Source organism: Spermophilus citellus (assembly GCF_964194105.1).
Source record: "Spermophilus citellus genome assembly, chromosome: X".
NCBI classification, from domain to species: Eukaryota; Metazoa; Chordata; class Mammalia; order Rodentia; family Sciuridae; genus Spermophilus; species Spermophilus citellus.
Genome location: NC_138190.1, coordinates 69,612,571 through 69,639,311, shown reverse-complemented (window position 1 = coordinate 69,639,311; position 26,741 = coordinate 69,612,571). Strand labels below are relative to the sequence as shown.

The 26,741-nt window shown below is 40.7% G+C and overlaps 2 protein-coding genes across 3 annotated transcripts; both read left to right on the top strand.

Annotated features, from left to right (window-relative positions):
• The first annotated feature begins 1,569 nt into the window (after positions 1 to 1,569).
• On the top strand, positions 1,570 to 22,160 carry NONO (non-POU domain containing octamer binding). Of its 2 annotated transcripts, XM_081277366.1 has the most exons (12): positions 1,617 to 1,721; positions 2,376 to 2,426; positions 11,058 to 11,217; positions 12,457 to 12,650; positions 14,497 to 14,798; positions 15,832 to 15,927; positions 17,154 to 17,350; positions 18,188 to 18,272; positions 18,783 to 18,885; positions 19,511 to 19,550; positions 19,787 to 19,896; positions 21,133 to 22,160. In XM_081277366.1, the coding sequence occupies exons 3-12, from the start codon at positions 11,067 to 11,069 to the stop codon at positions 21,265 to 21,267; spliced, it is 1,413 nt and encodes a 470-aa protein (XP_081133492.1). In that variant the 5' UTR covers positions 1,617 to 1,721; positions 2,376 to 2,426; positions 11,058 to 11,066; the 3' UTR covers positions 21,268 to 22,160. The 2 variants fall into 2 exon arrangements, with proteins under 2 accessions (XP_081133493.1, XP_081133492.1); XM_081277367.1 differs by lacking the exon at positions 2,376 to 2,426 and having other exon boundaries at positions 1,570 to 1,721.
• A 536-nt stretch (positions 22,161 to 22,696) lies between these two features.
• Positions 22,697 to 26,489, top strand: ITGB1BP2 (integrin subunit beta 1 binding protein 2). The gene is made up of 11 exons (XM_081277369.1): positions 22,697 to 22,855; positions 23,087 to 23,136; positions 23,226 to 23,282; positions 23,443 to 23,585; positions 24,221 to 24,315; positions 24,419 to 24,477; positions 24,619 to 24,689; positions 24,795 to 24,894; positions 25,356 to 25,469; positions 25,700 to 25,762; positions 26,097 to 26,489. The coding sequence occupies exons 1-11, from the start codon at positions 22,792 to 22,794 to the stop codon at positions 26,319 to 26,321; spliced, it is 1,041 nt and encodes a 346-aa protein (XP_081133495.1). The 5' UTR covers positions 22,697 to 22,791; the 3' UTR covers positions 26,322 to 26,489.
• Positions 26,490 to 26,741: the final 252 nt, after the last annotated feature.

Sequence of the window (26,741 nt, the reverse complement as noted above, 5' to 3'; positions counted from 1 at the left end):
AAGCGAGAGCTCTACTACTGAGCCACAATCCCAGCCCTTCTTTTAATTTAAAATAAAAAAAAATATATATATATATTTTTGGTACTGGGAATTGAACCCAGGGGTGCTCATCCACTAAGCCACATCCTAAGCACTTTAATTTTTTTTTTTTAATTTTGAGACAGGGTCTCACTAAGTTGCTTAGGACCTTGCTCATTTGCTGAGGCTTGTCTCAAACTCTCAATCTTCCTGCCTCAGTCTCTCCAGTCACTGGGATTACAGGCATGTGCCACCGCACCCAGCTTTATTCTTCTCAAAGAGTTTGGGAACCATTGGTCTTGATATGTCCAACATTGTGGGTGTCCAATGTGGTAGCTAATATGTGGCTATTTAAATTTAAGATAATTAGGGGTAGGGATGCGGCTCAATGGTAGAGTGCTTGCCTAGCATGCGTGAGGCACCAAAAAATAAATAAAAAATAAATAAAATTAAGCTAATTAAAATAAAATAAAATTAAACATTCAGTTCCTCAGTTTCATTAGTCACATTTCAAGTTCTGGATGGCCACATGTGCCTGGTAGTCACTATATTGAACAGTTACAGAACCTTTCCACCGTTACATGGAACATTACTGGACAGCACAAATCTAGATCAGTGTTCCCACATAAAGTAGTATCAGTTGTGATACTCTGCAACCCTGAGTGTGATTTAATTGATTAGTGGGAATTACCTACCAATAGTTAAGTCTTTAAACCCTTGGCTAACCATAGGTGAGTTAGGCGTTACTGAAACAATGAAACCTGAGAGGCCTTGTATAGGATATAAAATCAGTTTGATCTGAAGGCCTCCACCATATCCATGCAATGATGACACCTGTTGAATATCTCTGTAAGTCATGGGATCAATAGCGATGTGTGAACTGCTAGGTTCCCCGGTTACCATGGAAATCAGGGTGCTAGTTACAATTCTGTGTAATCACAGATTAAGGTGTCAAGCTCCCTCCCCTTAAAGCCCCTTTCTATAGCCATAACCAGTTCAGTTATGATTCCCGAATAAACCTGGCAGCAGAAGCAGCAACTAGAAATCTGAATAAGTACGGGGTGTCAGGGTACAAGCCCTAATGAGGAAGTATGAGGAAAGAAACATGGCGGGACATCTTTTCTGTAGGAAAAAGCTAGATCTATTACATTGAATACAATGACATTGTTACTCTTGCTTCTTGCACAGGCGCAGTGCAAGAATTCTCAGAGCACGCCTACGCGCGCATTTTCTCCTCTGTTTCTCTCTCTTTCCACTTTCCTCGCTCTCCCTTTTTCTCCTCTCCTTTCCCCCTCCCACCACTTGGTTTTTCAGTCTTTCGGTTAGTCAGTTTAGGTCTCTCCTTCCGACCCCCCACCCCTTTTTCCCCCTCCCCCCTTCCTTTTCCGTCTCACGCGCACCATCGCTTGTGCATGCGCATTAGGTACAAAGCCTCGCTCTTTGTCCCCATCTGTCGTTCGCACGAACTCAAGTCTTTGGCATTCGGTAGCCAATAGAATCTGAGAAATGGCGGAAAAACGATTCCGCCTCTGGAGATAAACCTTGATTGGCAGGTCAGATAACCAATCGGGAAAGCCACTTCGTACCCCTTGGGAGGCACCGAGCTCCGTCGTCTCGTTTCCGGCGGTCGCGCGCTCTTTTCTCGGGACGGTAGAGGCCGTGTAGCGTCGCCGTTACTCTGAGGAGAGGACTGTGTGTAGAGGGTGAGTTTTGGGACGGCTTGGTTGTTGTTCGGGAGGGAAGTGAGGTTTCTTGCAACAATCCGTGAAGGAAGAGGTGAGGGCGATGTTAGGTTTAGAGAGGGTGGAGGTTCAAAGGCCCCTTGAGGCCTTGTCCCCGCCGCCACACGGTTTCAGACCACCCGCGGGGCCCAGCGCTCTCTCAGCTCTGCTCGCTGGAGGCTTTAACTGTAGCCCTTCTTTCCCGCCCCGTTTCTTTGTGCGACTCATTGCCCAATCTTAGTCGTGTTAGTAAGTTCTCGGCCTCTGAGCCGCCCTGGGCCCGAGGGTGTGGGGTCTATTATGCGAGAGCCCAGTAGTCGCGGTTGGAGGAGGAGGCGCTTTGTCGGACGCTCCTCCTCCCCGCGAGGCCATTAAATCGTAAAGGGCAAGTGGGGCCCCTCGAGCCATGTTTCTTTGTGAAAACTCTTACCTGGGAAGTTCCTTTCCTAATGGAGACTTCATGGCTTTCGTACTTAGGTTTTTGTGTGCCTATTTTTCGGTCTTGCTGCTTAGTTCGTCATGCCATTTATAGCATCGCTTTTCTAAGTGAAACTTTAATTTATAGCTTTCCTGTCGATTATTTTTCACTTTGAGAAAGTCTAATCGTAAGCTGACACCTTGCTTTGTTTTTAACAGAAGTCGAGGTTAGGACTGGGAGGCACTTTGCTGTCTTCAATCGAAGTTGAGGTAGGTGTAGGGTTATTAGATATAGTGTGGAGATCTCAACTAAGAATTTACCATATACAACCAATTATTTTTCTATACATGTTGCATGGTATTTACACTAATCCTTTTTAACCTGGAAGTAAAATTTAATTCGAGTTGTGTATTTTATTTGGTAAATCTGGCAACTCTAGTAGGGGGACAGTAAATAAGTTAATATTTTATGCATGTCCAACTTCATTGTTACTAAATGAAAGGTCCTAAGACACTCTTAGGATAAAAGGACCTTACCCTGCATGCATTTTACACCTTTCAGGCTGACTATCCGGGGTGCCATCTCATTCTGGTAGATTTGCACCAGATATATTACCAGCATTTTCCTCTTAATTATTTGGCCCTGTTCCTAAAAATTGAGGGAACATTTATTTGGATTTCAGATGTGTGATTAATGTTTGGTCTTGTACCTAAATTCTTGTATATTTCTGTCATGCTCAGTAGCTAAAGTTTTTCTAAACCATCAGTACATATTTTCTCTTAAAGTCCTTCATCAGGCTTAGACTTAGGGACGGATAAGAGACAGACACCCTTGCTGCTGATCTTTATACTTTGTTCTTTATTCGGAATCCCAGTAGTTAGAGGGTAGTGAGTTTATTACTTGGTACTTTGTGGGTACTGCATAAAATAGTATTTACGATGTTTCACACAGTATTAATCTTAGGGAGTGAATGCCTGCTTTGGGGAAGAATACATGAAGGGAAAGTTTTTTTTTTTTTTTTTTTTTTTTTTTGGTAAAGACTAGAGTTGTGGGAACATTTATTCAGAAACACAAAAATAGGATGGTTGCTGTTTTCAGGAACTATTGCTAGCTTTGTTCCCATCATACCAGGTGGGGAAACAGGCTGAAAGTAAAGGTGGCAGAGACAGTGAGTTTGGAGTGTAAACTGAAATCAAGTTATATGTGTAACATAGTGATGAATATGAGTTTTAAAGTTCAACAATTCAAGATTTTGCTCCATCATATTCTTGTGAAGTTGGATGGATTTCCTTATCAGAGGAATAATAGCTGTAAGCATTAAATGAGATAATGTAGTCTTAGCACAGTACCTGACTTTTTTTTTTTTTTAAAAAGAGAGAGAGAGAGAGGAGAGAGAGAGAATTTTTAATATTTATTTGTTTTTAGTTCTCGGCGGACACAACATCTTTGTTGGTATGTGGTGCTGAGGATCGAACCCTGGCCGCACGCATGCCAGGCGAGCGCGCTACCGCTTGAGCCACATCTCCAGCCCCAGTACCTGACTTTTAATGATCAAATATCTGGGGTTATTCTCTTAACTTCCAGGTTATACTTTCTAAAACCAAAATAACAACCACCACCACAATAATAATAACAACCTCACTTGGATTAGTCTTAAATAATTTAGAACATCTTGACATTTGGCACCTAGTGATTTATCCTCTGGGAGATAGATAATTTCTATTAGGTTGTGATAAAATGTCGTACATATAGGGTTATGAATGTTTAAAATTTGCAGGGATCTCTACATAAAGATTTCTGTTAACATGTAAATATGTATTGTGGATTCCTGAATATGATATAAGCTACTGAGACATGGGCCATTGACTCCTAAATTAAAGGCTGGAGGGGGGAAAAAAAGGTTCCTTGGATTCTAACCTGAGGTAAGAAGGTAAGAAGAACTAGTGGGAGAAATGACTGTAAAATTAACCCAAGTTTCTGCCCTTGGTCACTTTTGGGCTAGGGGAAGGGGGGAGGTATTTAATATCTGGGGCTCAAATAGGAAAAGATTTGATTCTAATGCCACTTTAACTTTTTTTTTTACCTTTTTTTTATTGGTTGTTCACAACATTACAAACCTCTTGACATCATATTTCATACATTAGATTGAAGTGGGTGCCACTTTAACTTATTCCCAAATGTTTCTGGTATGAACTTTAGATTTTCTAAGTTTTAATTTCCTACCTTTTTTTTTGTGGGGGTGGGGTATTGGGGATTGAACCCAGGAACACTTAACCACTAAGCCACATCCCCAGCCATTTTTACTTTTTAAGACAGCATCTTGCTAAGTTGCTCAGGGCCTCGCTAAATTGCTGAGGCTGGCTTTGAACTTGGGATCCCCCTGCAGATACCGATAGATGATCTTTTTTGTTGTTGTTCTAGGAATTGCATCTAGGGGTGCTTTACCACTGACTTACATCCCCAGTCCTTTTTAAAAATTTGAGACAACATCTCACTAAGTTGCTTAGGGCCTCACAAAGTTGTTGAGGCTGGCCTCAAACTTGAAATCCTCCTGCCTCAGCCTGCCCAGCTGCTGGGATTACAGGCATGCACCACCACTCCCAGTTTCTGTCTTTTTGTGGGGGGATTACCAGGGATTGAACTCAGGGGCACTCAACCACTGAGCCACATCTCCAGCCCTATTTTGTATTTTATTTAGAGACAGGGTTTTTGCCACGGCTGGCTTTGAACTTGCCATCCTCCTGCCTCAGCCTCCCAAGTCTCAGATGTGCACCACCGCACTCAGCCCATCTTATTTTTAAAAACAGGATTTTCTCTTTTTTTCCCCCTTTGTGAAGCTAGGAATTGAATTTTGAATTTCCCAGAGCCTTTCATGTACTAGGCAAGTGTTCCACCACTAAGCTACATTTCAAGTTTTGCTTTCCTTATTTTAAAAAGGGTGCCCCATTTACTGTGAAGCTACTACACTTGTTCATGGTGTTTAAAATTAACCTTTTTGAAAAACAGGGCTGCACTATGCTGTACTACTGACAAGAGTCACAAATATTTATTTTTAAGAATTTAACCTAAAAAGCCAAGCATGGTGGCACTTGCCTGCGAACCTAACTATTCCCCATCTGCTTGGGAGGCTGAGGCAGGAAGATCACAAGTTTGAATTTACCTGTGAAATTTAGTGAGAACCTTTCTCAAAAAATTAAAAAGACTGGAGATATAGGTCAGTAGTAGAGTGCCTCTGGGTTTACTTCCCAGTATCAAAAAGTAAATAAATAAGTAAAGTTATCCTAAGAAAATAATTAAACAGAAAGCTAGAAACAGTAACATTTGCTGCAGCGTTGTAATAAGAAAAAGCTGCCAGGCCTGGTGGCACACACCTGTAATCTAAGCTTCTTGGGAGGTTGAGACATGAGGATCAAAAGTTTGAGGGGCTGGGGTTGTGGCTCAGAGGTAGAGTGTCCGCCTAGCATGCATGAGGCACTGGGTTCGATCCTCAGCACCACATAAAATAAAGATATTGTGTCCACCTATAACTAAAAAATAAATTAAAAGTTTGAGGCAGTCTTGGTGACTTAGACACTGCCTCAAATAAAAAAATGAGGATGTGCTCACTGGTAAAGGGCCCCTTGGTTTAATCCAAAGTGCTACAAGGCAAAGCCTGGGCCGGGGTAGTAGTAGGGAATAGTTTAGTGAATTAGCATCTGTTCACATGGACTTTTTAGCTGTTTGAAATTATGTTGACACTTCAGAAATAAGGAAAAGCTGAACATATAATGTTGCATTATGATTTCAGTTATTGAAATAATGATGTATGACTTGGAAGGTGAATTTAAAAAATTGGAAATTGCAGGAGGAATATTTAGTTCTGGATGTGCCTCAAAATAGATCTATGAATATTGATTACAATGATGTAAATAATGAACAACCTAAGTGTTGAGTATAGTGGGGGTTTGGTTGATAGCTGAATACTGTTTCCATTAACAAATTAATGTAAAAGACTTAATGACTTGGATTGAGACACATCTGTAATCTCAGTGATTGGGAGACTGAGGCAGGAGGATTGCAAAAAAGCCAGCCTGGGCAATTTAGACATGTCTCACCTGTCTCAAAAGAATTTGTGTAGTTTAGTGGTAAAGTGCTCCTGAATTCAGTCTCTAGTACTGAGGGAAAAAAGATTTATGACAGAAAAGCTGTTCATGATGCATCATGAGAAAAAGTAATTATAGTTTTCTTTATAATACACAGTTTAAAATATTAGAAGAGTATTCTAAACTGTTAACAATGACTATGGTGGTAGGTCTGTGGATTTTAGTTTTATGTTTATTTGTAAGTTCTATTTCTTCATAAAACCATTGCACTCCAGTCCTTGTCTTCAAACTTTTTAATGCTGTGAAACATTTTATTGTATAGATGTAATTTTGTGTGGGGGTGAGGAATACTAGAAATTGAACCCAGAGGGACTCTACCACTGAGCCACCCAACAGCCCTTTTTATTTTATTTTGAGATAGGATCTTACTAACCTGCTGAGGCTGGCCTTGGACTAGATCCTCCTGCTTCAACATCCTGGGTTGTGGAATTACAGGCATGTGCCACCACACTTGATGTATCATAATTTAACATAAACCTTTCTTCTAATTTTGGATATTTAAGTTATTTTGATTGTTATAATACCATGAAAAATATTTATTATTTGGTACTTGGGATTGAACCAAGGGCTTTAAGCATGCTAGGCAAGTATTCTACCACTGAGCCATAACCCCAGCCCTTCTTCTTTTTTATTTTATTTTATTATTTTTCATTTTTTAAAATATTTATTTTTTTAGTTATACTTGGACACAATACCTTTATTTCACTTATTTATTTTTATGTGGTGCTGAGGATCGAACCCAGGTCTCACACGTGCAAGGTGATTGCTCTACTGTTGAGCCATGACCCCAGCCCTTTCGGGTACCAGGGATTGAACCACTGAGCCACACCTCCAGCCCTATTTTGAATTTTATTTAGAGTCAGGGTCTCACTGAGTTGCTAGTGCCTTGCTTTTTTTTTTTCTGAGGCTGGTTTTGAACTCATGATCCTTCTGCCTTAGTCTTCTGAGCTGCTGGGATTACAGGTGTGCACCACTGTGCCTGCCTTCTTCTATTATGTTTTGAGACAGGTTGATCTCTCAAACTTGAGATCTCCTTGTGCCAATATCTCTAGTCGCCATGATTTTACACATGCACCACTGCTTCCTGCTAGTTTTCTATATTCACGATATATTTTGTAATAAGTACCTTATTGTAATTTCTGATGCTTTGTAGGATTGAGACTCACAATATTAATCAATGATGAGAAAAATTCAAGTCTGTCTTTAAGTGTGAACTGCTCTATTTAAAACTGAAGTCTGCCTCTTTTCACTGCCTGCTTTACTGGCTCCCTATTTTTTTTTTAATTTTCCCATAGTACCTACCTGTTAAATACTGTGTGATTTCCTTATTTATACCATTTTATTTCTCCCTTGAAAGTAAGCTTGGAAGTCACAAATGTGTTAACTGATCCATCCCAAGCATCTAGATTAGCACCTACCAAAAGCATTCAGTGAACATTTATTAAGTGAATTAGTAAAATGAAAAATTTTCAAGTACCTGAAAGTAAGGCACTCGTTTTTATTTTTGTTTACCTTCTGTTCCTTTCCTGCATTCACACATTAAATTAAAATTTGCTCTTAAGAGCAAACATTTTTTATGTTTATGATGTTTTTGTGATTTATTTTTTTCCATGCTGGGGATTGAACCTGGGGTTTTGTGCTCTCCAATCAAGCATTGTACCATTGAGCTCCATGCCCAGTTCTGCATCTTCATAATTTTTTTACTGTTTTGAAACATCCATTGTGTAGATATACCATAACAATATAAAAAACCTTTTTTAAATTTTTTATTTAGTTGTTGATGGACCTTTGTTTTATTCATACATGGTGCTGAGAATTGAACCCAGTGCCTCACCGATGCCAGGCAAGTGCTGTATCACTGCACCAAAACCCCAGCCCATTCCTCTAATTTTGGTATTTAAATTATTTTTATTTTGTTACCATGAAGATCATTAAAATCTTCTTAGGCTGAATTTCTAAGCGTAGTATTCCTGACTTGTAAAGAGTGGCACTGGAATATTACTCAGCCATAAAGAAGAGTTAAATTATGACATTTGCAGGTAAATGGATGGAACTGGAGACTATCATGCTAAGTGAAACAAGCCAATCCCCCAAAACCAAAGGCCAAATGTTCTCCCTGATATGCGGATGCTGAGTCAAAATAGGCAGGTGGGGAGGGAGGAGTGGAGGAGGTTCACTGAATTGGATAGGGGGAATGGGAGGAAGGGAGGGGACATGGAAATGGGAAAGACAGTAGAATGAATTGGACATAATTTTCCTATGTTCATATCTGAATATATGACCAGTGTAACTCCACAGTGTGTATAATCACAAAAATGGAAAGTTATACTCCATCTATGTATGCTCTATCAAAATACAAAAGTGTCGTCCTGCCATGGTGGCATGGCCTGTAGTCCTAGCAACTCTGGAGGCTGAGGCAAGAGGACGGCGGGTTCAAGGTCAGCCTCAGTTACTCAAGGGCCAGTCTAGGTGGCACATGCCTGTAAGCCTCAGCAACTTAGCAAGGCAGTAAATAAGTTAGCAAGACCCTGTCTCAAAATAAAGTTCTGGGGATGTAGGTCAGTAGCTCAGTGGTAAAATGACCCTGGGCTCATTCCCCAGTTACCAATCAAAACAAACTAAAAAGGGCTGGGGTGTGGCTGAGTGGTAAAGCAACCCAGGGTTTAACCCCAGTATCAAAATGAGTATTGGACATCTTGATAGCTTTTGTTTCATCTATTGTCTTATGAAATAATTTTTGGATACAGTATGATAATTTGATTTGAGGTTCTCATGGGGTTTTTTTGTTTGTTTGTTTTATTTTTATACTAGGGATTAAACCTAGGAGTGTTTAACCACTGAGCCACATCCCCAGATTTTTTCATTTTTTATTTTGTGATGGGGTCTTGCAAGTTTCTTAGGGCCTAAGTTGCTGAGGCTGACTTTGAATTTGGGATCCTGCCATCTCAGCCTCTCAAGGTGCTGGGATTACAGGACTTGGTCCAACTTTTAAAAATTAATTAGTTTATTTATGTTTTTGCATGCCTGCCATGTTCTTTTGGATGTGATATAAAATATATTAGGAAAAAATTTTTTCTGATACCAGGGATTGAATCCAGGGGCAGTTGATCACAGAGCCACACCCCGAGCCCTTTTTATATTTTTTATTTTTTTAAATTTTTTTTTTAAAGAGAGAGAGAGAGAGAATTTTCAATATTTATTTCTAGTTCTCGGCAGACACAACATCTTTGTTGGTATGTGGTGCTGAGGATCGAACCCGGGCCGCACGCATGCCAGGCGAGCGCGCTACCGCTTGAGCCACATCCCCAGCCCCTTTTTTATATTTTTTAGAGACAGAGTCTCGCCAAATTTCTTAAGACCTTGATAAATTGCTGAGGCTGACTTTGTACTCATGATCCTCCTGCTTCAGCCCCCTGAGTCACTTGGATTACAGGCATGCACCACCTCACCCAGTTTAGGAAAATTTTTATATATAGCTATCATTTAAAACCAACAGTTATCGAGACTTTGTCACATTTCCTTTATCCGAATAATAATAATAATTTTATAGATAGATAAACGTTAACAGTATAATATTCATGAAAAGGTCCTTTCCTGCATCTTCAGCTAAATTCTGATTGGGAGAACTTGTCTTAATTCATATTCTGGAGAAGTGTCCTTGGATGAGGAGGGCGATCCTCAGTATTTTTGACCTGGTCAATTAGAATTTTTTTTTTTAAACAGAAAGTGAGAATTTAAAGTCTTTGCCCTCTTTTTTTTTTTTTTTAAGAGAGAGAGAATTTTAATATTCATTTTTTAGTTCTCGGCGGACACAACATATTTGTTTGCATGTGGTGCTGAGGATCAAACCCGGGCCGCACGCATGCCAGGCGAGCGTGCTACTGCTTGAGCCACATCCCCAGCCCAATTAGAAAATTTTTAAAGAGTACCAACTGGGTTCAGTCTGGGTTATACCAAGAATTTGTATTTTGTTTTATTTTTAAACTGTGATTTTTAAACGGCAAAATAATAGTAGTCATCTTTTTATATTTGCTTTTATTACTTTGGTAGTTAACTTATCTTTCCATTATGAATAGCTTTCCTTGAATGCTTACTGTATGCCAGATGAGTGTTTTCAAATATTTGTTAGCCACCTTGAGGTGGCCTTATAATATCAGAAGAAACAGATATAGAAGTAATTTACTAAGTAGTACATAGGTGGTACACATTAGGACCATGATCTAAACCTAAGTATGTTTAACCCCACAACCCATACTTACCCACTACTGATTCTGCAGTGTCCTATGGGTTTAGGACCATGCTAGGTGCCAGGGAAGAACTAGACTTTGTCTTTTGTGATAACTAGAATCTGTTTCAGTCATTGTAATTGTCTCTGAGTGTGTATGTATGTTTGTGTTTGTTGCTGGGCAAGCACTCTACCACAGAGTTACATCCCTAGTCATAATCATTGTGATTTTTTTTTTAAATTTTTTAGGTATAGATGGGCACAACACAATGCCTTTATTTTTATGTGGTGCTGAAGATCAAACCCAGGTCCTGCCCGTGCTAGGCGAGCACGGTTTAATTTAGGGCCTCAGTGTGTGTTTTTAGATTTTCAAATTGTACTTTTTTGCCATAGTGTTCCATATACCTAATTGTTTGGATTCAGCAAAAGCTAGAATATCAAAGGTAATTAAGACATGAAGGTCATCAGGATGGGATGGGTTGCATTTTCATCACTGAATGTATTTGATAAGTCTACTTTTTTTTTCTTTTTAGGGTGCAAAAATGCAGAGCAATAAAACCTTTAATTTGGAGAAACAGAACCATACTCCAAGGAAACATCATCAGCATCACCACCAGCAGCACCACCAGCAGCAACAGCAGCAGCCACCACCACCACCAATACCTGCAAATGGGCAACAGGCCAGCAGCCAAAGTGAGTAAATGCTAGGTGATGTTGTAGAAAAAGATTTCCTCTTGGGAGTGGGTTCTTGGTTTTAGATTAGTCTCCAGGGATCATTATAAGGGAATAAGGCTTTGTGTCATACTTTTTTCCAACAGATGTTTGTATATTGTACCTCAGCATGGTTCTTAGGGATGGTCATCAGATGACTGATAGTTCAAGAGAATATAGGGCAAGTCTTTAAAGCTTATTGGAGAAATCTGGTAGAGTATAATTCTTTTTGCCCGGGGCCTACTCCAGGCCATTTTAAACATGGAAAACTCTTTGTATGTTTCCATTCACTCAGTAAACATGTGAGTACCTATTATATCCCTCTGATTAAGATTATAACCAGTCTTAACTCTTTTATTTCCAAAAATTCCTACAAAGAATATACTTTTTTTTTTTTTTTTTTGGTAGTGCTGGGATTGAACCCAGGGCTTTGTGCATGTGAGGCAAACACAACTAATTTCTTTTTTTTTTTCCCATTGCCCTAACCTAAAAGAATAGGAACTATTAAGGTAATGAAGATTAGAAAGAGGTTAGGAAAATGACAATTATAGTTTAAATTTTAAGAGTTTAAGAAAATAGAACAATTATTTTTTTATAATTGTTACTGAAATTTAACACTGGGGCACAAGATATAGTCCTATCTCCAAGCTACAGTCCCAGCCCTGAGCAATTTTATAAATTTAAAAATTTAGCTATATGCAGTGGTGGTGCACACCTGTAATCCCAGCTGCTCAGGAGGATCATGAGTTCAAAGCCAGCCTTAGCAATGGCAAGGTGCTGAGCAACTCAGTGAGCCTGTCTCTAAATAAAATACAAAATAGGGTTGGGGATGTGGCTTGGTGCTTGAGTGCCCCTGGGTTAAATCCCTAGTACAAAAAAACAACAAAAAAATCTAGTTGTGACATAGGATTCCTTAAACTGCTTAATTTATTCTTGGGCCCGAACCTCTTATGTGAGTGTGTGTATGTATCAGTGAAGCTTCATTTCTGGCCTATAGTAGAACTATTGAGAATTCCCTCTCAGATCTCTGCATATCATTTTCACATTCTAAGGTACAATTTACTGTTAACTAGAGAGTGGATAGGTTGCTTTGGGAAATGATATTTGCTTTCTCTACAGCAATTGTTTTCCTAATCTAGCAGAAGTTACAGACAGCTCTTTGATAATGTGACTGTAAATCTTTCTCCCCAATCTTTTGAGTCACTGTGTGTCTTCTTACAGATGAAGGTTTGACTATTGACCTGAAGAATTTTAGGAAACCAGGAGAGAAGACCTTCACCCAACGTAGCCGTCTCTTTGTGGGTAATCTCCCTCCTGACATCACTGAGGAGGAAATGAGGAAACTATTTGAGAAATACGGGAAGGCAGGCGAAGTTTTCATTCATAAGGATAAAGGCTTTGGCTTTATCCGCTTGGTGAGCAACTGTGGGTTTTATGTGCTTTAAAGAGGTAGGGGTGCTTGGGAATGATGTATATGGAACCTACGTAGTGGAAATGATTTTCAGACTGTTAGATGCTTATAAATTTTTTATGTAGATTATAAGGACGATATCGGCTCACTTTCCTAGGAAACAGATTAATTTATGTCCTTTGGAATTTTTTATAATTTAATTGGGAAATTTCAAACATTGAAATAAACAGAATAGCTAGGCTCAGTGGTATGCACCCAAGTGCCTCAGGAGGCTGAGGCAGGAGGATGGTCAGAGTCAGACTCAGCAACTCAACGAGACCCTTTCTCTAAATAAAATACAAAAAAGGGCTGGGGATGTAACTTGGTGTCCCTAAATTCAAGCCCTGGTACCCCCTCCCTCCCCCCCAAAAAACCCTAGTAAACAGAATAGTATAATGAACATGCACTGCCAAACTTCAGTAATTATCACCTCATGTTAATTTTGTTTTATCTATGCCTTCCCCCATTTGCTGTCCACTGAGTATAGTTTAGTATGTTGATTTTTAAAAAAATATTTTTTTAGTTGTTAATGCACCTTTATTTATTTATATGTGGTGCTGAGAATCAAACCCAGTGCCTCACACATGGTAGGCAAGTGTTCTACCACCGAGCTGTATTTTTTATATAAGATTTTGTGTTCAACTAGACATTCTGTGGGGTGTTTTTTTCCCCGCGTTGGTCCTGGGGATTGAACCTGAGGTGCTCTACACTGAGCTTCATATTCAGTACCTTTTATTTTTTTTTTTTGAGGCAGCTTCTCCCTAAATTGCATAGCTGGCTTCAAACTTCAATTCCTTCTGCATCAGCCATCCCGAATAGCTGGGATTACTCTTGTTTGTCACCATGCCTGGCCAGTTCTACATTTTTGTTGTTGGTACTGGGAATTGAATCAGGGGTACTCTACCCTTTTATTTTTAATTTTGAGATTGGGTCTCGCTGAGTTGTTTAGGACCTCACTAAATGGCTGAGGCTGGCTTTGAACTTGGGGTCCTCCTGCCTCAGCCTCCCAAGTTGCTAGGATTACAGGCATGCAGCACCACGTCTGGCTAATGCCACCCATTTTTAGATGTATACCTTATTTTAAAAATTCTTTTTGAGAAAATTGTATGCAGGAAAAATATTTCAAGATATGCACCTTTATAAATTAGGAATATAATATAACATCAAGATCACCGGATAGGGTGGTCAGAACTAGTTTTCATTCCTATCTGCCACTAAAGACTGTACAGGCAAGTCATTTTCTCTGAGTATCAAAATCAGTCTTTAGTGATGCAAGGAGATGTGGGTGTCTCAAGGTCTGTGGTTCTAAAAGATGCCTATTGGAGGACATAATTATTTATGTTGCTACAGAAAATTAAAATATTTATAAATAGCTTAGATTTTAGGATGGTCTTTGATTATGAATGATCTGACCTGTTACTACTTATATGAACTTGTAGAATTTCCAATTCCAATCAATTAGGGTAACTAAGGAGTTAACCTGAAAGACAGTATAATTCTAGTCCTCTCCATGTTTTTTTTTTCCCAAGTAGTAGGGATTGAATCCACAGACAAGCTCTAGCACTGAACTACCCTTTGTTCTGAGATAGGGTCTCACAAAGTTGCTGAGGTTGGCCTCAAACTTGAGGTTCTCCTGCCTCAGGTTCCTGTGTCACTGGGATTACTGGTGTGTGCCACAACATCCAGTATACCTATGTTTATTTATGTGCTTACTGCCAAGATTTTGGGGCTAATAATTTTGTTACTGAGATTTTCATTAGGTTATCAGTAGCTGCTCAGTCTTTGTTAAACTCTAATTCTTTTCTTTTTAGGAAACACGAACTCTGGCGGAAATTGCCAAAGTAGAGCTGGACAATATGCCACTCCGTGGAAAACAGCTGCGTGTGCGCTTTGCTTGCCATAGTGCATCCCTTACGGTTCGAAACCTTCCTCAGTACGTGTCTAACGAACTGCTGGAAGAAGCTTTTTCTGTGTTTGGCCAGGTGGAGAGGGCCGTAGTCATTGTGGATGATCGAGGAAGACCCTCAGGAAAAGGCATTGTTGAGTTCTCAGGGAAGCCAGCTGCTCGGAAAGCTCTGGACAGATGCAGTGAAGGGTCTTTCCTGCTAACCACGTAAGTGAAGGGTTTTCAGAAATAGACCTTGGGTTCCTAATTGTTTCTGGACTACAGAATTAACCTCTAGTAACCATGACCCAATGTTCATTTAAAGACTTTTTTTTTTTTTTTTTTTTTTTTTGGTAACACTGGGGAATCAAACCCAGGGCCCTGCATGTAATAGACAGGTGCTTCAGTGCTGAACTAAGTGCCCCAGTCCCCACTCCCCACTTTTTAAAATTTGGTTTAGTTGTGGATGGACAGAGTACCTTTATTTTGTTTGTGTTTATGTGATGCTGAGGATCAAACCCAGTGCTTCTTCTACCACTGAGCCATAACCCCATCCCCCCCTCCCCATTTTTTTAAGAAAATTTATTTTGAGACAGGTTTTGGCTAAGTTGCCCAGACTGGCCTGAAAGTTTTGATCCTCCTTCCTCAGCCTCCTGATTAGTTGGGATTATAGGCATGTTTAAAACTTTTTTTTTTTTTTGGTAGTTGTAGATGGACAGAATGCTTTATTTGTGTTTGATGTGGTGCTGAGGATTGAACCCAACGCCTCAGAGCACTTGCCTAGCATGTGTGAGGCAAGCACTCTGCCACCGAGCTAAAATTCCAGGCCCCATTTAAAGACTAATTATTTCAGCATTCTAGGAGAGTTTCTAGTCTTTTAGTTAGGTTGCCATTTAATCCTTATTAAGTCGTCTTCTACTGTGAAGTTTTAGAACTCTGAAAAGTTGTTTTGTACATGCAGTATTTCTTAGAATTTACCCCAGTTGATTTTCTTGGGTTTTGTAGATATTGGATATTCAGGTTGTAGGTAAGTCCTGCATCTTGATGTACTTGCAATATATTTTGTGGGTATGTTCATAAGTCTGATACCTAACTCCATCCTATTAGCCCCAAGTTTTCCATAATGCCAATAAAAGAACTTAATTACCTGGATTATATGTAAAAACTCCTTCAGAACCCCTAATTCATTGTGCCAGTGGAAAGGCTGGGCAGATTCCTTGTGTATTATAGTTTTATTAACACTGACCTTCCTTTTACCCAGATTTCCTCGCCCTGTGACTGTGGAGCCAATGGACCAGTTAGATGATGAAGAAGGGCTTCCAGAGAAGCTGGTTATAAAGAACCAGCAATTTCACAAGTACGTGACCCTGATAGATTACCTATTAGGTATTTGTCCATGCTGGGTTTTTTTTGTTGTTGTTGTTGTTTATTTGTTTGTTTTTCATTTTGGTATTAGGGATTGAACCCAGGAATGCATCACCACTGGGCTACATCCCCAGCCCTTTTTTATTTAGAGACAGGGTCTCGCTAAGTTGCTGAGGCTGTCTTTAAATGTGCCACCCTCCTGACTCAGTCTCTGAAGTCACTGGGATTATTTACAGGTGTGTGCCACTGTGCCCAGCTATATTTGACTATTCTTTGTTTTTTTAGTTATCAATGGTACTTTAATTTATTTATATGCTGAGCTGAGAATCAAAACCAGTACCTCACACGTGCTAGGCAAGTTCTATCATTGAGCCATAATCCTAGCGCTGACTTTTTTAAAAAATATTTTTAGTTGTAGATGGACACAATACCTTTATTTTATTTATTTATGTGGTGCTGAAGTTTGAACCCAATCCCTCACAAGTGCTAGACAAGTGCTCTGCTACTGAGCTATAACACCAGCCTGGTATTTGCCAATTCTTAAGGAAGCTTTTATTTTTATTTATTTATTTATTTATTTGTACTGGGGATTGAACCAAGTAGCACTTAACCATTGAGCCACATCCCCAGCCCCCACACCCTCCCCCCCCCCCTTTTTTTTTTTTAATTTTGAGACAGGTCTCAGTAAGTTGCTTATGCTGGTCTTAAACTTGTGATCCTCTTGCCTCAGTTTACTAATTCACTGGGATTATAGGCTTGTGCCACCACTCCTGACTTTTTTAAAAATTTTTTTATTAGTTGTTGGTGGACCTTTATAAATATTTATTTCCATGTGGTGCTAAAAATCGAACCCAGTGCCTCACACATGCTAGGTAAGCGCTCTACCAGTGAGCCACAACCCCAGCCCACGCCTGACTCTTGAGGAAGCTTTTTTTTTTTTTAATATTTATTTTTTAGTTGTAGTTGGACACAAATACCTTTATTCTATTTATTTATTCTTATGTGGTGCTGAGGATCAAACCCAGGGCCTTGTACATGCTAGGCAAGCATTTTACCACTGAGCCACAACCCCAGGCCCCTTGAGGAAGCTTTTAAAAGGATGCTTAAAAGAGTCAGGTCTTTCTTTGCTCTATGGTTTCACTGGCACTCAATAGGAATGTGATGCTTTAGATGGTGGAATCTTGAAAAAAGTTAGTAATCTTGGAAGCTTGTCTTCAGGGAGCGAGAGCAGCCACCCAGATTTGCACAGCCTGGTTCCTTTGAGTATGAGTATGCCATGCGTTGGAAGGCACTCATTGAGATGGAGAAACAGCAGCAGGACCAGGTGGATCGCAACATCAAAGAGGCTCGTGAGAAGCTGGAAATGGAGATGGAGGCTGCTCGTCATGAGCACCAGGTCATGCTAATGAGGCAGGGTGAGTAAAAGTCTTTCTTTTTTCTTTCTTTTTTTTTCACTTATTTATTTTTATGTGGTGCTGAGGATTGAACCCAGTTCCTCACATGCTAGGCAAGCAAGTGCTCTATCACTGAGCCACAACCCCAGCCCAAGTCTGTAATTCTTAAAACTAAAAGAACAAAATGCTTTTTTCCAGGAGTTTCTTTGTGTCATTCAGTTGATAAAGACCAAAATTTCTGACTTTTTGTGTTTGGGGGTGGGGTATTGAACTTAGGGTCACTCTACCACTGAGCTACATCTCCATCCCTGTTTATTTTTTGAGATAGATCTCACTATGTTTCCCAGGCTGGCCTCAAACTTGTATTCCTGCCTTGGCCTCCTGAGTAGCTGGGATTACAGACATGTGCCACCAGTATGCTAAGTCTTCACTTTTATTTCCTGAAACATGTTGATCTTGGTAGGCAAATGCTCTTGGAGATGTGACAGGATTGTAGATTCTGTGGGCAAGGACATGCTAGGTTTGACTTCATTTTGGAATCTGGACTTGTCAAGTGACAGCTCAGATTAACTTCCTCTTTAATTTCTACATCTTTTTTTTCTAGTGCTGGAGATTGAACATAGGGCCAAGAAAGTGCTCTACTACTAAGCTGCATCTCCAGCCCTTTTTGTTTTATTTTGAGATGGGGTCTTGCCGAGTTTCCCAAGCCAGCTTCAAAATTTTTGATCCTCTTGCCTCAACCTTTTATATAGCTGGGATTACCAGTGTACACATGCCCTGAGCTTTCTGGATCTTTATTTATGGAAAATTATTGGGCATATATGAAGAGAATGACGAATAATATCAATTTGTTTCTAGATTTGATGAGGCGCCAAGAAGAACTTCGAAGAATGGAAGAGCTGCACAACCAAGAGGTGCAAAAAAGAAAGCAACTGGAGCTCAGGTAACTGCTTTTCTCAAACATCCCTACCACCCTTCCACCCCCGCATGCTTTTTTTTTTTTAATAGTTTCTTAGTTGTCAGTGGACTTTATTTTATTTATTTATATATGATGCTGAGAATCGAATGCAGTGCCTCACACAAGCTAGGCAAATGCTCTACCACTGAGCCAAAACCCCAGCCCTCCTTTTTTAAAATGAGTTAACTCATTGCTTCCTTACCAGTGTGCTATATCATACCTTTGTAAATTTATTAGCAAATATCTCCTGGGTGCTTCTCTGGTTCTCCAGAGATGGGAGATGTTTAGCTGTCTGTGGTTTTAGGAATTTCCTGGGGCCATGATAAAGAGAGAGCAGCTAAGTACTGTTCTCTAGATAATTCTGTGGATGTTGCCTTAGTTCCTGATGGGCTATGATAGTTTCAGTAGACTGATCTGCTTGGCTCAGTCTCCTATTAAAATAATTTGCTAAAGTCCTGGAATGCTTGTATCTTAAAAACTTTGGTGACTCTATAGGCAGGAAGAGGAGCGTAGGCGCCGTGAGGAAGAAATGCGGCGACAACAAGAAGAGATGATGCGGCGACAGCAGGAAGGATTCAAGGGGACCTTCCCTGATGCGGTATATGTCCCATGTACCCGTGATACACCAGGCCAGTTGTGATATCATAAATCCACCATGAACTGTTCACTATGACTCCAAGTTATAACCAGTTTTTCTATGCTATGAAACTTATTCTAGAAAAAGAATTTAGGAAAGAGAGGTAAGGTTTGAAGTGGAGCTTATCTTTTTCTCATGGGCAATTTGGGATGGAAAGCTGTTTAGACTTAGTGACTGTAAGATGAGACATTGCTATCCTTATAGTTGTACAAGTTGGAGTGCCAGAAGAAATTAAATATCCCCCCTTTTTAAATTTTTTTTAATATCTTTGTTTATTTTTTTATGTCATGCTGAGGATCGAATCCAGGGCCTCGTAAGTGCTAGGCGAGTGCTCTACTGCTGAGCCTCAATCCCAACCCTTCCCCCCCTTTTTTTGTGGTGCTGAGATTGAACCCAGGGCCTTGTGCATGCAAGGCAAGCACTCAACCAACTGAGCTATATCCCCAGCACCCCCTTCTTTTCACCCCGTTTTCTGTTCCTCCTCTGGTCTCATTGATGTGTTATCACTTCCCTTAGTGATCCTCAGTGGATGGTGGTAAAATGCACTGCTGCCTTGAACTCTTAAGAATTTTTTTTTTTTTTTCAGAGAGAGCAAGAGATAAGGATGGGCCAGATGGCTATGGGAGGTAAGGAATTAAGGGGTTAATCAATGGATCTGATTTCCTTTTCCATTTTTGTTTGGTATCTGATGAAGTATGTAGCTTTTACTACCTACTGCAGATTTAAAAGCCTGACATTTATAGAAACAACATGTTCTTGGGGGTTGACATCTAGCCCAGAGGTCTTGTTACATTATTTCCTTTGGTATAGAAAGAAACTGTCAATCTCTATTCCCTGTACTGATCACACAACTCTGCTTTAGGTGCTATGGGCATAAATAACAGAGGCGCCATGCCCCCTGCTCCTGTGCCAGCTGGTACCCCAGCTCCTCCAGGACCTGCCACTATGATGCCGGATGGAACTTTGGGCCTGGTAATAAACTATAGGGTTTTAGTAATAATTTCCAAATGGTAGGAGGAAGAGGAAAAAGGGCTTTACCTTCATTGCCTTGGGACCTATCTCAGTTTTGGTATAGGTATCCATCAGACTTTAAGACTACTGATAAACTTGAAATGTAACTTTAATTTTTTTTTGTAGTGCTGGGGATTAAACCCAGGTCCTTGTGCATGCAAGGCAGACACTCTATCAACTGAGAATTTTTTTTAGTTATAGATGGACACAATACCATTTATTTATTTATTTGTTATTTATTTATTCATTCATTCATTTATATGTGGTGCTGAGGATCAAACCCAGTGCCTCACATGTGGTAGGCAAATGCTCTACCACTGAGCTACAACCCCAGCCCCCATTTTAAAGGTTTTCTTTTTTCTTTTTTGTGATGCTGGGGATGGAACCCAGTGTCTTGCATGCTAGGCAAGCACTCTATCACTGAGCTACATTGCCAGCCCTAATGTCTTTATTTTTTAATCTTGAAAAAACTCAGTTATCAAACTGTATTTTTATGTCAGAGTTAAGACAGCTGACCTCTGTCTGATTGGTCAGGCTGTTTAGTTGCTGTCTTGGGTGAACAGATAGATTTTGGGAGCAAGTCAAATAAAGGGTATACATTATAATATGAAATAGATGTGAATCTTCCCAGCTACTCATACTGAGGCAAGAAGATTGGAAGTTCCAGACCAATCTGGGCAACTTAGTGACAGGAGCCTATCTCAAAAAATTGAAAGGGCTGGGGATGTGGATCAGTGGTAAATCCTGGGTTTAATCCCCTGTACCACAAAAATTTAAAAAATGAATCTAAAGGTTTCATGGCTTATAGAGTTCAGAGCTTGTTTTGGGTCTGTTGCCATAATAGTGCCCAAACTGGATAGCCTCAAGGTTGCTGGATATGGCCCTTATCTACATACCTACCTCAGGAAAAAAGACTTGGCTAGAACTTACCTAGCTTAGGAAGTTAGTATGTACTATTGCTTGTTCAGTAATGAGGAATATGGATAAATTATAAAGGTATCATTTTGGGGTGGCTCTCTAATTCAGACATCTTCTCAGGGTTGTCCACTATAATTCTAGATAGCCTTGGTCACCAATAAGCAGCAATAGGAGCCTTGAATAATTGAGCGGAAATGGCCTACAGTACAAAGGTTATAGATGGGTGGGAACCCCAGGACAATGGTTATATTGTAATGTGCTTTCTTTTTCTCTTTGAAGACCCCACCAACAACTGAACGCTTTGGCCAAGCTGCCACAATGGAAGGAATTGGGGCAATTGGTGGAACCCCTCCTGCATTCAACCGTGCCGCTCCTGGAGCTGAATTTGCTCCAAACAAACGTCGCCGATACTAATAAAGTTGCATTGTCTAGTTTCCCAAAACCCTTAAAAGAAGGGACCCTTTTTGGACTAGCCAGAATTCTACCCTGGAAAAGTGTTAGGGATTCTTCCCAATAGTTAGGTCTTCCCTGCCTGTACTACTCTAGGGAGTATGCTGGAGGCAGAGGGCAAGGGAGGGGTGGTATTTAACAAATCAGTTCTGTGTGGCATATTGTTTAATTGATTCTGTGTGGTGCATTCCTGAAATCTCAAATGTGATTGTTGAGGGCTGGTGAACCATAGCAAAATGGATCCAGTTAGAGCCCTATTAATCTTGATCATTCCGTTGTATTTTTTTTTTCATCATGTTTTATTTGCTTTCTTGTCCTTATACCCCTCAATCCTAGAGACACTGCCACATACACCACAAAAACAAAACATCCCCCAATGACCTTAGCCCCATTGCTCCATTCACTCCCAGGTGAGAATTCAGGCAAATGTCCACAGAGGTCACAGACAACATACATAACAGTTCTGTTATATCCCATATATTACCCTTTCATGTCCTAAGGAAGACATTGTCTCTTAGAACTTTTCAATTTAGTATATCTTTAAAAAAAATTCTTGTGTTAACTTGCCTCCATTTTTTTCATGGGTAAAGACAACCCAAGAATTGACCCTTCTGTGTCTATGATGTTGCTATTCACAGCTTTTCTTGATAGGCCTAGTACAATCTTGGGAACAGGGTTGCTGTATGCTGATGGTCTGACAGTAGCTCTTAGCCTTGCCTATCTTAGGTAGTTATGCTGTGCATTTTTTATTGGTGTACCATGTTTGATTTGTTCCTGATACCTTAAATTTGGAGTTTTCTGAGAAATGGAGCAGTAATGCAGCATCAACTTATTAAAATACATTTTAAGCCTTTTAATTTTCTGTGCTATTTTTGAAGGGGAGGGATGGGGGGTGGGAATTTCCCCTCAGGAGTTCAGCAGTAGACTGTAAGGATAATCCTTTATGGCCCTTTTGATTGAACTAATAATCATCATTCTAGACAAACATGGGGAGGAGATGGGGTGAGAAGCATACTATTATGGTTAGAAATGATCAGAGCTGTTAACACTACACATAAGTAATGTGGTTGCCAGGGTAGCTGCTTTAAAAGAGGAAGAAAATGGGCTGGAAGAAACCCTCATTGAGATGGGGTGGGGTCTCAGTTGGTATATATTTCTGAGCAGCTGCTAGTATGTAAGAGGCTTGGAATTGGCAACATCTAAAACTGTCTTAGCAGTGCTTAGCTGACCTCACCCAAGTTCCAAGTACTACTTTGCCTGATCCTTTTTTCCTGAGCCTCAGAGCTAAAATGCTCCTGTGCTCTTTCCTATTGGCTAGGGAGACCAATTGAAGTTCCCTTGCCCATGTTAGGAGGTGTCCGCCTCCTGAACTAAAGATAGAAACAGCTGGCCCTTTCAGGCAGCTAAAAGCCTCCGGACTAAGAGGTGTTCCCCACACGACAGCCAGACTCCTTGAAATACCCTTTCAGTTATTCTGCCAAAGCCTCCATGTCTGTGCTCTGCCATAACAAAGGCTGTGGGCAACAGTTTGACCCCAATACCAACGTCTCTGGTGAGTAAATCCTGACCTGGCTGGGGGCTCTCTGGGTATTAGGGGAATGGTTTACTGTAAGACTGTTGGGAGCACGGGGGATAATGTACTTCTGGCTATTTAATTGGGCTGAGTGATCTTAAACCTTTGCTGATTTATTCTTTTACAAGAAAAGAAAACCCAGAGGAAAGGGACAAGTGAAATTTGGTATAGTTATCTTTCCTATCTTGATCTTTCTACTGGTATCCGTAGATTCCTGTCGCTATCACCCTGGGGTCCCAATCTTCCATGATGCACTAAAGGTGAGCAGTAGGTGAGGTGGGATAACAAGAACATTTCCCAAAGGAAGTATACCCAGGAATCAAAGCTGATCTGGGTCTCTCATTACCAGGGATGGTCCTGTTGCCGAAAGCGAACTGTAGATTTCTCAGAGTTTTTAAACATCAAGGTAAATCCCTTATTTCCTATAGACAGACACAATATATTTTATTTATTTTTATGTGGTGCTAAGGATTGAACCCAGTGCCTCGTGTGCAAGGCAAGCACTGTACCACTAAACTAAAACCCCAGCCCTCTATTTCTAATCTTTATCTCTTTATCTATACTAGGGCTGTACTATGGGACCGCATTGTGCTGAGAAGCTTCCTGAGGCCCCTCAGCCTGAGGGCCCTGCTACAAGTTCACTTCAGGAACAAAGACCTCTGAATACAATTCCAAAGTCAGAAGAGACCTTGCTCAGAGAGAGGCCCAAGTAAAGGCTCCTGGGTTTTTCCTATATTCATGTAGCTTTCTAGGAGTAATTACTCGGTCATTTGGGTTTGGTAACTAAGGATCAAAGAGATAAGAAGGGTCAGGTGTCAAGGTTGGATGGTATATATTCTGTGCCTTGGAGGAAATTTCTGTTGTGTTGTCCTTTTGCTCTAAGGATGAGGGATAGCTGTCTTCCTCTTACAAATATATACTTAGTTTAACACAAGGAAGACTGTTGAGAATGGCTTGATTTCTTTTTCTTTCTAGAAAATAGCTATAAGATAAACCATCAAGAATAGGAAGTGGTATCGGTAGCCAGGAGGCTGCAGAAAATAATTTGTAAGACTAATATGAGCAACAGAAGAAAGTCTTCAGGTTCTGAATTAGATAAAGAGGAAGATGAACTGGTGTAGTTCTGTAGAGAAATGTAATTAGAGCAACTAAGTAGATGGATGAGAGCAGCCCTAAGGATTTCTCTGGGTTTGGGGATTTGGGTGTGCACATTGGAAATGAGGTGCTACCAACTTCTCCAAGCCTGCTTTTCAGTAGACTTTGACTATTTCCATGTGTGGGAGTATTGGAGCTGGCAGTCATGATTCATGGCTCAGAACTAAATAACCTGCCTATAACCACTAGGTCAGAGTTGCCTCCAAAGTTACTGCCACTAAATGTATCTCAAGCCTTGGAAATGGCATTGGAACAAAAGGAACTAGACCAAGAACCTGGGGCAGGTAGGTAGAATCTTAGTAGGTCAAACTTCACCAAGTAGAATTTGTCAGAAATGGCACAAAGGTTGGGGAAATTAATGGGTTCCTGGCTGTTTCTCTTGCCCAGGACTTGATAGTAGTCTGATCCGGACTGGTTCCAGCTGCCAGAACCCAGGATGTGATGCTGTGAGTGAGAGTTTTGGGGGGCGCTAGCATGTGGATGAGAGATGCTATACCAGAGGCATAGGTGGGAATAAACATGAGACAGAGTGGGGTAAACCTTAGAATGACCTGATTCTGTTCCTGATTCTCCTTTATCTTTGTTAGGTTTACCAAGGCCCTGAGAGTGATGCTACTCCATGTACCTACCACCCAGGAGCACCTCGATTCCATGAGGGGTGAGGGAGGGTCCTAGGTGGTCTATAAGACGGGTTTCTCCTAATATTGATGGTAACATTGGGAGCTTGGTGTGGAAATTTAGTTGAATTATCTTTCTATCTCAGGATGAAGTCTTGGAGCTGTTGTGGCATCCAGACTCTGGATTTTGGGGCATTCTTGGCACAGCCAGGATGCAGAGTTGGTAGACATGACTGGGGGAAGCAGGTAAGCAAGTCCCAGATTTCCTAAACTCTTGATTAAAGCCCAATACCAGGGCTGGGGATATAGTGCAGTTCGTAGAGTGCTTGTCTTGCATGCATAAGGCCCTGGGTTCAACCCCCAGCACCACATACACACTAAAAAAGATAAAACCCAATACCAAAATAAGCTCTCTTTTTGTACCTCAGGGCCAAACTCTCTTCCTTTAATTCAGACCAAATAAGATGCTGCTCCTGGGCTGAGGATATGACTCCATGGTAGAGTGCTTGTCTAGAATGTTAAGAGGCCCTGGGTTCGATCCCCAGTATTGAAAAAACATCCTTATCCCTCTATAACTCAGATGCATTGCTTCATTAAGCATTGTTAGTCTTTCTGAGACTCTGCTGCACATACCCCACGAGAACGTCACTTGGGCCTTTGGGTTAAGAGTTTATTTTTACCATCTACTATTCACATCTTCTCTTTAGCTGCCAGCATCTTGCCGTCATGATTGGCACCAGACAGATTCTTTAGTAGTGGTGACTGTGTATGGCCAGATTCCACTTCCTGCATTCAACTGGGTGAAGGCCAGCCAAACTGAGGTGAGGAATGGTCTGGTGGAGGATAGGAGGCTGGTGAATTGGGTGATATTATACTATTATAGGCAGAGATTCTGTATGCAGTTAACTTACAGGCTCCATAGTTCCCTGAGAGGAAGAGAGAACTTTTAGGTCAGAGTCATAGCATACATACCTCTGGCCTGATTCTCTGCGATAATGACTTATTCTGCCCTTCTTTGATTGTTACTACCCTTGTAATTCTTTTCTCTCAGCTTCATATCCACATTGTCTTTGATGGTAACCGTGTGTTCCAAGCACAGATGAAGCTCTGGGGGGTAAGTGAAGAGAAGGGGACAAAGGTTGGGGAAGCAGATGGGGTAAAAGAAGGACCAGATGGAATGAAAAAAGGGTATTCTGAGGGAAGGAGTTGTAGTGGGAAAGTGGAGATTTTCTCTTCATTTGCTTTCACATTCCTTCTCTTTTCCCTCTATTTCCTTTTCCCTCTCTTTTTCCTTGCCCTCTCCTTCCTTTTCCCTTCTTCTGTTTCTCTCCTCTCTCTCACCCTTTTTCATTTTTCTTTCTTCATTAATCACCACTCTACCCCAATCCTTTTGGTTTCCTCATTCTCTCTTTTTTCTATGTTCCTCTGTATCTTTCCCTCCTTCTTAGGTCATAAACGTGGAGCAGAGCTCTGTCTCCTTGATGCCATCTCGGGTTGAAATCTCCCTGGTCAAGGCTGACCCAGGATCCTGGGCCCAGCTGGAGCACCCTGATGCACTAGCTGAGAAGGCTAGGGCAGGGGTTGTATTAGAGATGGATGAGGAAGAATCTGAGGATTCAGATGATGATCTGAGCTGGACAGAGGAGGAGGAAGAGGAAGCGATGGGGGAATAGTGACACAAGAAGTTGAGTATCTAGTTAGGACCTCAGTGACTCCCTTAGAATCTGAGACCAGATATGGTTGACATTTGGTGTCATTGAGCAGCAGGAGGCTGAAGATGGGGAGAACAAAACTGTCCAAAACATGCTGTTTTTTCCCTTAAATAAATCTTGTATTCTGCAGTTTCACATAGTGTCATTCTCTCACCTCACTATGTAAGATCGTATCTATTCCCACAGCTTCTCTGTGCGTTCGATACATGTGTGTAAAAACAAGCATGTGCACATTCATTCTATTTTTCACAACCATCAGATATTTACTCAGTACTTCCTGTATGCTCAGTTATGTATTGGGTAGTTCAGAGATATCTGAGAAATAGAAGACTTACACATTCAGAAAATTATAGTTTGGTGCTGGAACTGTAGCTCAGGGTT

Excerpts from the sequence above, each read along its gene's own strand:
- NONO (XM_081277367.1), top strand. The coding sequence starts at position 11,067 with ATGCAGAGCAATAAAACCTTTAATTTGGAGAAACAGAACCATACTCCA. Across the intron at positions 14,799-15,831 it reads GGGTCTTTCCTGCTAACCAC|ATTTCCTCGCCCTGTGACTG; the intron begins GTAAGTGAAGGG and ends CCTTTTACCCAG. Across the intron at positions 18,273-18,782 it reads AGAAAGCAACTGGAGCTCAG|GCAGGAAGAGGAGCGTAGGC; the intron begins GTAACTGCTTTT and ends GTGACTCTATAG.
- ITGB1BP2 (XM_081277369.1), top strand. The coding sequence starts at position 22,792 with ATGTCTGTGCTCTGCCATAACAAAGGCTGTGGGCAACAGTTTGACCCC. Across the intron at positions 23,137-23,225 it reads TCTTCCATGATGCACTAAAG|GGATGGTCCTGTTGCCGAAA; the intron begins GTGAGCAGTAGG and ends TCTCATTACCAG. Across the intron at positions 24,895-25,355 it reads GACATGACTGGGGGAAGCAG|CTGCCAGCATCTTGCCGTCA; the intron begins GTAAGCAAGTCC and ends TCTTCTCTTTAG.